The following is a 14,835-nucleotide window of genomic DNA, read 5'->3' on the forward strand; positions in this document are numbered from 1 at the left end:
GTGCAGAAAGAAATACAAGCACACCGACATCCTCAAGAGTGAATGTCGTGGCGGAAACGTCATCAAAACACACGTCCTGTGTGCAGGTCTGAGGTCCATAGGTTCAGCTTTTATTGAGTGGTTTACTGCATGAAGCTGGATGGCTGAGAAGGAAGGCATAGAGAATGATGAAGAGGTTGGCAAAGTGCTCACTTCTGAGCAGGAGTGTACTAGGAAGGCCGCTAATGTGGTCGAGAACAGTCTGTTGTTACGATAGCGAGGTTGAAGATAGCCGGCGCCATTGCTCCAAGAGTCTAGGAGACATAGATATCCTCCACGGTTCGGTACACCTTCGGCAAACCGTGCGTCGAGTTTGGGAAGTCACACAACAGACGGTAGCTGTGTGCGTATTCACCGAATCGTGCAAGGCACCGACGGAAGAGTTTCTGCATAGACATGAGTGTTGCGCCGACGGCGGGGTTCTGCGCGGGGCGAGTGCGACATGATAGGCTCGTCTGCAGGCGTTATTGTGGTGTTACAAAGCAGTGACGTCAAGGTCGGCAGAGATCGGACGAGTTTTGTTCGGCTCGTGAAAGCAGGGAGATCGACTTTACTCCCACTGCATTTGAAGACACGTACGACGCCATTGTTGTACCGTTGTTAATACATTGTCAGCATTGGATGATTACAAATATTGTACCCGAAAGTTCGAGTCATACATATAATTAATGGCATTAATTATTGGATATAGATTCCGCCTTTTAAGCAAAACACTATTTTTTTCTTGTAACGCCAAAATGCTTCAGCGCCTCTGTCCCATTACAAGTGGATTTTATTTATTGGACAGCTGTGAAAGTGTACATATTTTGGGCTGTAACTGACCTGACAAAATGTGGCCCAAAGACAGTTTTTGTTCATTTTTGTTCTTACATTTATTTTACAGCAATGGTTTTGCAGGGCCATCTGTATGGTTTCAATGGTTTCTTGCCCTGATAGCTTGTCATCTGCAAACCAAACGATGTAAATGTGGCTTTCATCAGCGAGTCAACCTATCCCTCGATTTTTTAAAATCGCTATCTTGATGAGGAGACATGTTTTGTGTACATATTTGTTATTACTCACATTTTGTTGTGTCTAATCCTTCTTCTTTCTCCTTCCGAGGGCACTACACACACAAATTAAATCTACATAGCATATTTCGGTTTTGTAATCGCCTTTTCACTTCCCAAAACGCGGCGTACACGGTGTTGTTGGCGAACGGGCATAGTAATTATGACGATAAATAATCACTCGCACTCACCTTGCTTACTATGAATACTTCTATTCTCATAGCATATACACAATGCGTGTAGCGTAGAGCGCATACTACAGAGAAGATCTGGCAGAGAGAGTTGTTCTTGCTGCGGTAGGGCAGCGATATTATTGGGGTGTAGAGCCAGTGGTTCTACGTCAGGGCCGCCCAAACGCTGCACAGTGTGCAGACGTGCGGAAGTGCTGCACATGTGCGCACGTGTGCTACAGCGACATCTGTTAATAGACATGTGTCCTAAATGAACGACGGCGGTTCCACTTCCCTGTTTATGTGGTACAAGGAAGAGCGCAACATACCCAGTCTCGTTTACCCCTGGTAACCGTAACCTTAACAGAGAAGTACTGAGATATGGCATGTACTGTGAAGAAGCAAAGGACGGGAGATCTACACTTCTGGAAATGGAAAAAAGAACACATTGACACCGGTGTGTCAGACCCACCATACTTGCTCCGGACACTGCGAGAGGGCTGTAAGAGCAATGATCACACGCACGGCACAGCGGACACACCAGGAACTGCGGTGTTGGCCGTCGAATGGCGCTAGCTGCGCAGCATTTGTGCACCGCCGCCGTCAGTGTCAGCCAGTTTGCCGTGGCATACGGAGCTCCATCGCAGTCTTTAACACTGGTAGCATGCCGCGACAGCGTGGACGTGAACCGTATGTGCAGTTGACGAACTTTGAGCGAGGGCGTATAGTGGGCATGCGGGAGGCCGGGTGGACGTACCGCCGAATTGCTCAACACGTGGGGCGTGAGGTCTCCACAGTACATCAATGTTGTCGCCAGTGGTCGGCGGAAGGTGCACGTGCCCGTCGACCTGGGACCGGACCGCAGCGACGCACGGATGCACGCCAAGACCGTAGGATCCAACGCAGTGCCGTAGGGGACCGCACCGCCACTTCCCAGCAAATTAGGGACACTGTTGCTCCTGGGGTATCGGCGAGGACCATTCGCAACCGTCTGCATGAAGCTGGGCTACGGTCCCGCACACCGTTAGGCCGTCTTCCGCTCACGCCCCAACATCGTGCAGCCCGCCTCCAGTGGTGTCGCGACAGGCGTGAATGGAGGTACGAATGGAGACGTGTCGTCTTCAGCGATGAGAGTCGCTTCTGCCTTGGTGCCAATGATGGTCGTATGCGTGTTTGGCGCCGTGCACGTGAGCGCCACAATCAGGACTGCATACGACCGAGGCACACAGGGCCAACACCCGGCATCGTGGTGTGGGGAGCGATCTCCTACACTGGCCGTACACCTCTGGTGATCGTCGAGGGGACACTGAATAGTGCATGGTACATCCAAACCGTCATCGAACCCATCGTTCTACCATTCCTAGACCGGCAAGGGAACTTGCTGTTCCAACAGGACAATGCACGTCCGCATGTATGCCGTGCCACCCAACGTGCTCTAGAAGGTGTAAATCAACTACCCTGGCCAGCAAGATCTCCGGATCTGTCCCCCAATGAGCATGTTTGGGACTGGATGAAGCGTCGTCTCACGCGGTCTGCACGTCCAGCACGAACGCTGGTCCAACTGAGGCGCCAGGTGGAAATGGCATGGCAAGCCGTTCCACAGGACTACATCCAGCATCTCTACGATCGTCTCCATGGGAGAATAGGAGCGTGCATTGCTGCGAAAGGTGGATATACACTGTACTAGTGCCGACATTGTGCATGCTCTGTTGCCTGTGTCTGTGTGCCTGTGGTTCTGTCAGTGTGATCATGTGATGTATCTGACCCCAGGAATGTGTCAATAAAGTTTCCCCTTCCTGGGACAATGAATTCACGGTGTTCTTATTTCAATTTCCAGGAGTGTATGTTGTCAGTGGTTTAAAAATGACTGGGAACTGCAATTCTTTTTTGTAGCCGTTGGTGAAAACTCACAGTGTTTGCTATGCCGCCGAATAATAGGCGGCCAGCGTAAGTTTTCAATTGAAAGACACTACAATACATATCACAAAGACGAGTGTAGTGTACTCAAGAGTGAAGAACAGCAATCAAAATTAAATGTCCTTATGAAAATGGATGAGACACATCACCTCGATTATAGTTTCTCATGACCAGTGATAAACGTATTTGGATTTATTCCTCTCATAATTAGAAATTATTGTTTACTAACTGTGCATTAGTGCCTCATTCTGCACCATGTTACATTATTATTAGGAAAGTTGGTCATTAAACCGATTGTTCCAATGTATACTTACATTCACGTTTTTTTTTTTTTTTTAATGTGTGAAGGGCTACGCTCAGCTGAAGTCGATAAAACGTAACATTCATCTAATTGTCGGTTATTATGCAGATTTCAGATGGAGCTGATGAAAGATGTAGCAATAATGGTATTGAAATAACAGGTGATCATCGAGAGGTCTGCGGTTATCATTCTGTTCAGAGGTCAGTGAGACAGAAAGTATGGGTGTAACTGAGGGCACCGAGAATTAGTTATAGGAAACCTTGCATTAGTTTAATGTTATTTGAAATCATGAATAAGGTTCGCTGGAAGTCGCTAAGTGCTCCCTTTCTTAAATACTAAATCAAAAACATTACTCGTATTTACGTGCCGTCAGTCAAGCTGCCTTAATAAAAACCTACGGTTGTTAAATGTATTACTTTTCTTACTGGGTTAAACTGTTAACATAAAAGTAGACGTCTCGATGAGTCGACTGTGACAGTATTTTAAATTTTTAACACTTGAAATACCTCCCCATGGTTGGCTTGCAAGTTGTGGAAAGAGCACTAGAATGCCCCGGTACAGAGTATCCCAGCAAGTGGATAAAGCGACACTGTGGGTAGAAAAGTGCACTACATGAACGCTGACGGCTGCGGCGTGCAGGCTGTGACCCGGAAGCTGCACATGTGCAGGAGCACTGCACGCGTGCACAATTTCTGGCCGGCCCTGTTCTACGTCCTCACAGTTCCTTAGTGAGTTTGGCGCAGAATTTGAAATTTGTCTACTTTTATCTCTCTATCTCTTTGTATATATATATATATATATATATATATATATATATATATATATATGTGTGTGTGTGTGTGTGTTTCTGTAAGCTGCTTTACCTGTTTCTGTTGTCTTTTCTGTAAAGATCCTTTAATGTTTTAAATAGCATGTCTTTACAGAAGGCAACACAAATGGCTAAAGGAGCTCACACACGCGCACACACACGCACACACACACACACACACACACACACACACACACACACACACATACATAAGCGCACGCGCGCGCGCACTCACACATACACACAAAGAAAAAGAGAGATACAAGGAAACAAAATTCAAATTCCGTACCACACTCACTCAGGAAAAATGAATGCCGACGGAGTTTGGTCACAGAACATCGTGTAAGCCGTGTTTTGCAAAGTGAGAAGGCTATTGCAAAACTTCAAATGCGCTAAGTGCATTTAATATGTGTGTGCAGTGCTCTCGGAACGAGAATGAAGAAGGATCAGTCGCAACAAAATGTGAGTAATAACAAATATCTGCGCAAAACATGTCGCCACACCAGAATCGTGTTTTTAAATGGTCAAGGGATAGGTTAACTCGCTGACGAAATTTACATTTACATCGTTTGGTTTATGGTCGTGTAAAACCATATAACGTAAAATCAACATAAGAGCAAAAACCAACAAAAACTGTCTTTGATCCTCATTTTGTCAGGTAAGTTACAACCTAAAATATGTACAATTTTACAGTTGTCCAAACAAAATTCGCTGATTGGCACAGAGGCGCTGAAAAATGTTTGAACAACAAGAAGAAAAGAGTGTTTTCTATAAAAGACGGTACCTATCTCCAACATTTTAACTGCAAACACGGAAGAAATACAAGAGCTGCAAATCCAAAGGGGGAACTAGTTAATGGCTTTCACACGCGGGCAGGTATGACCAGTTGTACTTCAGGGGCAGCCTCGCGACCTGTAATGTCCATAGAGTATGATCAGGCATGGGGTGTAAATCGATTAGAGTGTGTAACCAACGCCAAAGTTACGACGGAGTCCTGTCCTTTAAATCTTTGTCGTAGATGACATGGTGTAATTGGTTTTCCAGGGGTCGGGGGATTTATTAGAGGAGTGCTGTTTTAGTGAACTCGTATTTATCGTCTGTGGGCAGGGTGAGGATAATTTTGCTGATTGCTCCCACTTGTTCACCCAGGTGTCTAACCAGTGTAATGAATTATGTGCTGTCACTGAGGACATCACTCGAAGCAAAAATGTTCACGATGGTGAAGCCCATGCTTCATTGATCTGCCTCAAAAGGTGGCAGCGTGCAGCTCAGAACAAATGAATTTGCACAGACTGCCAAAGCGTGCGAAAGTGAATCAAGCCAGATGGACTGATGTGGTTTGGAAGTAGACTAGTTTGCGAGCAAAACGGAGTCCATTGCTAAATCACACAGTAGGCTGTCCGACGCACTCCATTTTCAGTAACATTGATCACCCTTGGAGCACTGTTGTGAAGAATGTCATCATCACTTTTGATAACTTGAGGTGCCTGGAGAGTGTCGTTCATAACCCTGGGTACTGCAGCACAAAAACTAATGTCTGGAAGCGTGAACTGCGCAACACAATGGGTACACGTCAGCAGCACTGTATCGCGCAATAACTGCAGATATCCAAAACTGAATGCACACGCGGTCGCCGTACGTCAGTTGTGCAGTGCTCCACTATAGATGTGATGTGGGATGTGTTGTTGTGGTCGTCAGTCTTGAGACTGGTTTGATGCAGCTCTCCATGCTACTCTATCCTGTGCAAGCTGCTTCATCTCCCAGTACCTACTGCAACCTACATCTTTCTGAATCTGCTTAGTGTAATCATCTCTTGGTCTCCCTCTACGAATTTTACCCTCCACGCTGCCCTCCAGTACTAAATTGTTGATCCCTTGATGCCTCAGAATATGCCCTACCAACCGATCCCTTCTTCTAGTCAAGTTGTGCCACAAATTTCTCTTCTCTCCAATTCTATTGAATACCTCCTCATTAGATATGTGATCTAACTATCCAATCTTCAGCATTCTTCTGTAGCACCACATTTCTAAAGCTTCTATTCTCTTCTTGTCCAAACCATTTATCGTCCATGTTTCACTTCCATACATGACTACACTCCATATGTGGAATGTATAATAGCAAAACCCGCGACCGAGGAAGCTGATTTCGTGAGTTTCCCACAATCTAATCATTATACAGTGGACCGCAACAATAGTAAAAAACAAAGTTCACACAGGTGCTCCTGGTAACATCAGCACAATTCTAGGACACTCAGGAAACCAGCGTTTGTAAACGGATTTACATGGGCCCTGGTGCAGAGTCAGATTTTTGTAACTAGCCTTTAAATCCATGTCTGTAATTATGCCAAAATTTACGATTCGTGTCCGTCTATCGCTACGCGGCGTTTTTCATTGGACCCAATAACATATTTCACTAATTTAAAGACTTTTTGTACAAGACATTTTATTGTTCCATGCCATTACCGGTTTCGAACTTTGTGTTCATCATCAGATGCCGGATTATAGGATAAATTGGTAATCACACTTTGCTTGTTTTGCTTACAACGATGCCACATCGCTAAAATACACTGACGGAATAAAATCGCAGTACCAATAAGATGTTTTGCGACATAAACGAAAGTAGGTAGGTGTGTTTCTCCATCTGAAAGATGACATCTATTCAGATTTCGCTCCCATCGTACAAGAGTGGCGATAGTAGCGGCTCTGTGATGATCCAAATCGGGTTTGATTTAAATATACGCTGTAATGGTCCTGAACGTTATTCACCTTTAAGATTGGACGTGGTGAGTTAATTTTAGTCAAGAAAGTCTTTAAGGAGACAAGGACGCTATTATCAACACCCTATTGAGTTTTAACGAGGTCATGTAAAACATCTACAAGAACCTGAATGTTCTTTCGGCGATGCTGCAGAAAGACTTGGCAGGAATGCAGCTACTGTACCTGACTGCTGGCAGCGGAGGTTACGAGAATGTACAGTGGCCAGTTACAAGAAGACCGGGCTCTGGATGGTCACTTGGCACTACTGAGAGGGAAGACCATCGTGTTCGGTGAATGGCACTGACGCATCACACTGCATCTGCAGCAGCAGTTTGAGCAGCAGTTACAACCACAGTCACACAACCAACTGTTACAAATCCGTTACTTAATGGCCCGCTCCAAGCCAGACGCCCTGTGCATGCACTCCACTGATCCCAAACCACCGCCATTTGCGACTTCAGTGGTGTCAAGCGAGAACTAATTGGAGACGTGTTGCCCTTTCTGATGAAAGCTGTTTCTCCCTTCGTGTCAGTGATGGCTGTGTGTTGGATAGAAGAAGGCCAGTTGAGGGCCTGCAACCAACGTTTCAGTATATTAGATACACTGGACCTAGATCGGTGTGTGACTTCATATAACAGCACTAGCACTCTCGTTATTATCTCAAGAACCCTGAATGCAAATTTACACTCCTGGAAATTGAAATACGAACATCGTGAATTCATTGTCCCAGGAAGGGGAAACTTTATTGACACATTCCTGGGGTCAGATACATCACATGATCACACTGACAGAACCACAGGCACACAGACACAGGCAACAGAGCATGCACAATGTCGGCACTAGTACAGTGCATATCCACCTTTCGCAGCAATGCACGCTGCTATTCTCCCATGGAGACGATCGTAGAGATGCTGGATGTAGTCCTGTGGAACGGCTTGCCATGCCATTTCCACCTGGCGCCTCAGTTGGACCAGCGTTCGTGCTGGACGTGCAGACCGCGTGAGACGACGCTTCATCCAGTCCCAAACATGCTCAATGGGGGACAGATCCGGAGATCTTGCTGGCCAGGGTAGTTGACTTACACCTTCTAGAGCACGTTGGGTGGCACGGCATACATGCGGACGTGCATTGTCCTGTTGGAACAGCAAGTTCCCTTGCCGGTCTAGGAATGGTAGAACGATGGGTTCGATGACGGTTTGGATGTACCATGCACTATTCAGTGTCCCCTCGACGATCACCAGAGGTGTACAGCCAGTGTAGGAGATCGCTCCCCACACCATGATGCCGGGTGTTGGCCCTGTGTGCCTCGGTCGTATGCAGTCCTGATTGTGGCGCTCACCTGCACGGCGCCAAACACGCATACGACCATCATTGGCACCAAGGCAGAAGCGACTCTCATCGCTGAAGACGACACGTCTCCATTCATCCCTCCATTCACGCCTGTCGCGACACCACTGGAGGCGGGCCGCACGATGTTGGGGCGTGAGCGGAAGACGGCCTAACGGTGTGCGGGACCGTAGCCCAGCTTCATGGAGACGGTTGCGAATGGTCCTCGCCGATACCCCAGGAGCAACAGTGTCCCTAATTCGCTGGGAAGTGGCGGTGCGGTCCCCTACGGCACTGCGTAGGATCCTACGGTCTTGGCGTGCATCCGTGCGTCGCTGCGGTCCGGTCCCAGGTCGACGGGCACGTGCACCTTCCGCCGACCACTGGCGACAACATCGATGTACTGTGGAGACCTCACGCCCCACGTGTTGAGCAATTCGGCGGTACGTCCACCCGGCCTCCCGCATGCCCACTATACGCCCTCGCTCAAAGTCCGTCAACTGCACATATGGTTCACGTCCACGCTGTCGTGGCATGCTACCAGTGTTAAAGACTGCGATGGTGCTCCGTATGCCACGGCAAACTGGCTGACACTGACGGCGGCGGTGCACAAATGCTGCGCAGCTAGCGCCATTCGACGGCCAACACTGCGGTTCCTGGTGTGTCTGCTGTGCCGTGCGTGTGATCATTGCTTGTACAGCCCTCTCGCAGTGTCCGGAGCAAGTATGGTGGGTCTGACACACCGGTGTCAATGTGTTCTTTTTTCCATTTCCAGGAGTGTATATGTCAATATGGTGATTCCACCCGCTACCATTTATGAAGATCGTTACAGGGTGTGTTTTACAACAAGATAACGCTTGTCCAAACACTGATGTTGCAGCCCAACAAGCTCTACAGAGTTGTTGCCTTCGCCTGCTTGATCACCTGATTTGTCTTCAGTCGGGAACATATGGGACATCATCGGACGAAACTCCAGCGTCATCAACAACAAGCATTAACCATCCCTGTGTTGATCGACCGGCCGGCCGTTGTGGCTGAGCGGTTCTAGGCGCTTCAGTCTGCAACCGTGCAACTGCTACGGTTCTCAGGTTCGAATCCTGCCTCGGGCATGAATGTGTGTGATGTCCTTAGGTTAGTTAGGTTTAAGTAGTTCTAAGTTCTATGGGACTGATGACCTCAGATGTCAAGTTCCATAGTGCTCAGAGCCATTTTTTGTTGATCGACCAAGTGCAACAGGCGTGGAACTCCATCCCACAAACTGACATCTGGCACCTGTAGAACGCAATTCATGCACTTTTGCATTCTTGCATTCAACATTCTGGTGGTTACATCGGATATTAATCTACCAGCATTTCACATTCATTAAATTTAAATCACAATTCTGTTGATTATTCTGTAAAAGGCCAGCATGAAGCCAACCAGACAAACAAATCACATATAACGGTACGTACTCAGTAAACCGACTGGTTCAACATCACTGTGATAAGAATCAAGATTATGACCCGTGGAACAGGAATTTCATAATTTAAATAATAGCTAACCAAGTCCCACTACACCACGGTCACAATTCGAGAAAAATCACCGTTTAGGGAACAGACGCATTAAGCTAGCACGATTCTTTGGCTGTAATGCAATAATACGTAAGGATTTTCTTCTTGCGTCTGAGTATGGGGAAATATGGCTGATCTAATGGACATGCTTACTTCCTCAGTTAGACACACATGATTGTCCTCGCTTCCGTCAAGTATATGAGTTTTAGACGTAATAGAATTACCCACGCCCGTTAGTGAGCAGCTGAACCATCCCATTAGAAAAATCCTTGGCTTTTCGGTGTGTAAAACCGGCTGAAAATTTCCTGCACAGAAAAAGCATGTAGTTAAGTTTGCATAATCTCATAACCCGCCATGCAAATACTGAACAAGACTTTTGATACTATTACATTCCAATTACGACAGTCATGTGTAATAAAAATGCGAGTGTCATTTGTTTACTCAAAAAACAATGATACGTTAATTGTAAACAGCTTGACGGGAAAGATGGTGTAAAGATAATTTGTCAGTCTTTGATTTTTTGAGAGTTCTGTGATTGTATTACAAAACGTTTTATAAAAACAGCTACCAACCACTAATGCAAAGACGTTTTTGTTCAACACATTTATTGTCCCATGCCATTAGCAATTTCGAACTTTTCTTCATCATCAGATGGCAGAACTACAGGACGGACGGTTTATCAGAAGTTGGTGGTCTTGTTTATCGTGGTGTCTTGCCGCTAAAATATTGATAAAGGAAATTACGATTAAAGAGTAATTTGAGAACATTTCTCGTGGAGAACAGCGGAATAGCGAAAAGTGCTTTAAAAATCGACACAAACAGTCTCAACCGCAAAAACATTTCTTTTAATATTAACAGATTCCAGTCAGTTTTTGACCATCCTCTTACCCTCATGCCATGGTGGTAGGCGCTGGCGGTGAATGAAACTGGTGTTGTAACTACTTTGAGCAGCTCACGTTCGTCGAGTTACAACACATGCTCCACTCACCACCTCCGACTACCATCATAATATGAGGATCTGAGGATGGTCAAAACCTGACCGTAATCGATTACCAACAAAATAAATATGTTTGCAGTCGACACTGTTTGTTTCGATAAATATATGAAATTTGGAAATTGCATAATGACTGTGTACTCGCACTTACAGAAACGTGTATTAATAGCTTTCAAGACCTGAGTTTCTGTTATTCTCCGTGTACCGTGCAGTAGTATCATGGGAAGATGTCCCTGTGCTCTAGCCACATTTACGAAATCACAGAGTGAAAGGTGGTTGTCATGAATACTTTTATATTCTAACAATCTGATTTCACATAAACTTCACGTGTTTACCAAACGCTTATAGATTACAAAGACGCTATGGACCAACAATATATATTGTTTATGTCAGACATGACGAAAAAGATAAAACATTAACATCGATGCTTTTCGACAATAACAGATAAATAATCGATGTGTGCCAGAAAATAATTAAATCCAGTTATTTTTAAAAATCATATGAAATAATGTTTTTAATAAAAATACTTTTTGTACATAACATATAATACAGACGTAACGTATTGGAAACAGAGAGGCATAATTATACTGGCGTTAGGCGCTGGCGAAATTTCTGTTTGTGTCCTACGTGAGAACAGCTTTTGGAAGTTAGTTCTGTTACTTCGTTGAGGACATTGTGTAGTGACATCATTTTATACATAAATATTCCTGTTTCTTCAATGATTTTCGTATTACTGCCCTTGATTGTGTAGAGAAGGATCTGTAGGCTGCTTTCAATGCCTTTGCATAACATAACAATGTGAAAAGCAGCGATGGACTTGCGTAAGTTGTTTAGCCTATTGCATTCAGGTACTCCTTGAATTTTATATCGAAGCTTATCTGTCTGGTCAATGTTGTCTTGATTGTTGTTGTGGTCTTCAGTCCTGAGACTGGTTTGATGCAGCTCTTCATTCCACTCTATCCTGTGCAAGCTTCTTCATCTCCCAGTATTATGTCAGACATGACGAAAAAGATAAAACATTAACATCGATGCTTTTTCGACAATAACAGATAAATAATCGATGTGTGCCAGAAAATAATTAAATCCAGTTATTTTTAAAAATCATATGAAATAATGTTTTTAATAAAAATACTTTTTGTACATAACATATAATACAGACGTAACGTATTGGAAACAGTGAGGCATAATTATACTGGCGTTAGGCGCTGGCGGAATTTCTGTTTGTGTCCTACGTGAGAACAGCTTTTGGAAGTTAGTTCTGTTAGTTCGTTGAGGACATTGTGTAGTGACATCATTTTATACATAAATATTCCTGTTTCTTCAATGATTTTCGTATTACTGCCCTTGATTGTGTAGAGAAGGATCTGTAGGCTGCTTTCAATGCCTTTGCATAACATAACAATGTGAAAAGCAGCGATGGACTTGCGTAAGTTGTTTAGCCTATTGCATTCAGGTACTCCTTGAATTTTATATCGAAGCTTATCTGTCTGGTCAATGTTGTCTTGTTTGTTGTTGTGGTCTTCAGTCCTGAGACTGGTTTGATGCAGCTCTCCATTCCACTCTATCCTGTGCAAGCTTCTTCATCTCCCAGTACCTACTGCAACCTACATCCTTTTGTATCTGCTTAGTGTATTCATCTCTTGGTCTCCCTCTACGATTTTTACTGTTGTTGTAGCTTGTTGTTTGGGAAGAAACTCAATCTGACATTTGTATTTTTGGAAAGATTAGCTGTCTTATAGTGCAGATTTCCTAGAAAGGCCACGACAGCACATTTGGTGGTGGTTTTAGCAGCTTCTATTGACAAGAAGGAGGTGGTAGATGTTTTATGTTTAGCTTTTATTTTATCTAAAGTTATGTTTTCAACGGAAGGATTGTAATCATTGTGTTTGATTACTGTTTAATAATATAATCTTTTTGTTTCCCTGGTTTGTCAAGTGGGATATTATGCATCTGATTCAGCTGTTATATGTTAATCTGGAGGATAACAATTGCTGTCGATACATCAGTGGTAGTTGATTTCCTGAATATGACAAACTGGTGGTTCTGATTGTTATTCATATATAGAATAACTATATTTAATTATTTTCTGCTACAGATCGATTTATCTGTTATTGTAGAAAATGGATCGATATTAAAGCTATATCTCTCACCTTATGTCTGATGGATAATGTATACAATATATCAATGTATGTCTTTGCTTCATAGCACCTTTGTGAGCTATCAGTACACGTAAAACACGTGAAATGTATGCTAATGGTGACCTCCGTTTACTCTGATTTTGTGGAAGAGTTTATAACACTAGGACACGTATCCCATGACACTCCTGCATGGTAAGCGGAAAATAATGACAACTCGAGCCTTCAAAGCTATCAATATATGTTCACTATAAGTACTAGTGCTAAATAGCCATTATGCACTTTTCGAATTTCATTTATTTTCATTTCCTTTACCAATATTTATCAGTTAATACACTGATGGGAAAAATCGCAATTCCAAAACTTAATTCATGTAGAGTAACGAAATTTCAAGAATACATTTGTCTAGGTGACTTATGTAAGTGATTAACATTGCATTAATGCATGTGCGAAATGAGCCATTGTAAATGAACTTGTTAGTCTTCATTATTAACCGTGTTCCACATGAAACAAAGATTAACTACAAATTAAACATACTTTTTTCTACGCTACATATCTCACCACTTTTTAATTAAATAATCGCCAGTGGAGTACAGAAGAAATGACTTCAGTTTTTATTTAAAATTGATAATATAGGCTACTGGATATCTAGCATGACTTCAAATATCTGCACAAAAATGGAATGTTTTATAGATAAATGATATTTGTTCCTCTTAGAATAGACACATCTCCGTATTAAAATCATTTTTCTTCGGTTCTAAACGTTAGTTCTGGGGAATGTCCCTTGTTATTAGTGTCAAGAATACAATACTTCCGACGAGCGTTTACCACTGATTACTAGCGTTGATTGTGCTGGTGCTTGAAACAAAAAAAAGTGGAGGCTTTTCTGAGGAGTTGGGTGGTGGGGGAGGGGGGAGGGGGGGAGGACAATTTTGAAAACATTGTTGTTGGCGGCTGTAGTTACGTTTTCTTGATAATTCCGAGCAAAAAATTATTACTTACCAATAGTCCTTTTGACTGACCACTGTACTTGTATGAAAGTTTACACAGTGCAGTAAGCAGAATTATGGAAATTAGTAATAATTCCTACCAATGCCAGCTACACCTGTTATCCATGGTATATTCCAACATCCGCTGAACCGCTGAATGGCTGAACATCGAATTTGAATGCTTTCGTAAACAGGAGTAACAAATGCTGGACCAAGGTTCACTTACATGGAATGACGAACAACTTCCGGACCAGGGTCTTGTTTCTGAGTGGATCGGCAAGAATCCAGTCGCCCACGGTGCTGAAGACTATTCCAAACAGCAGCCTCATCAGGTGCGGCAGGCTTGCAAAACCTCCCGACTGCAACAGAAGAGCACCGGTAACAACCAGGCCCACCAGCACACGTACGCTGTTGGACAATAAAATTGCAACGTCCCGGAGGCGACAATTAACAAACGTCAAATCTGCGGGAAGAGTAGCACATGTTTGGATACGCAAATGATAAACACTTCAGCGCAATCGCACAATTCCAGAGTATGCAGACACAACAGCGCCTTTCTTAGCAAACACATACAACCGCTCACTTAACGAAAGGTCTGTCCCTAAAGACTGGAAAGTAGCACAGGTCACACCAATATTCAAGAAAGTAAACAGGAGTAACCCATTGAATTACAGACCCATATCACTGACATCAATTTGCAGTAGGATTTTGGAGCATATACTGTACTCGAGCCGGCCGTCGTGCGGTTCTAGGCGCTTCAGTCCGGAACCGCGCTGCTACTACGGTCGCAGGTTCGAATCC

General features: G+C 44.1%; 1 protein-coding gene across 1 annotated transcript in view; it reads right to left on the reverse strand.

Moving 5' to 3' along the window:
• The window catches only part of LOC126278914 (sialin-like), a 164,930-nt gene that overhangs the window by 81,637 nt on the left and 68,458 nt on the right, over positions 1-14,835 (reverse strand). Inside the window, exon 5 of the mRNA XM_049979188.1 lies at positions 14,261-14,393. Coding sequence (XP_049835145.1) covers positions 14,261-14,393 — 133 coding nt within the window. The remainder of the gene's footprint in view (positions 1-14,260; positions 14,394-14,835) is intronic.

This window comes from Schistocerca gregaria, chromosome 6 (genome assembly GCF_023897955.1).
Source record: "Schistocerca gregaria isolate iqSchGreg1 chromosome 6, iqSchGreg1.2, whole genome shotgun sequence".
NCBI classification, from domain to species: domain Eukaryota; kingdom Metazoa; phylum Arthropoda; class Insecta; order Orthoptera; family Acrididae; genus Schistocerca; species Schistocerca gregaria.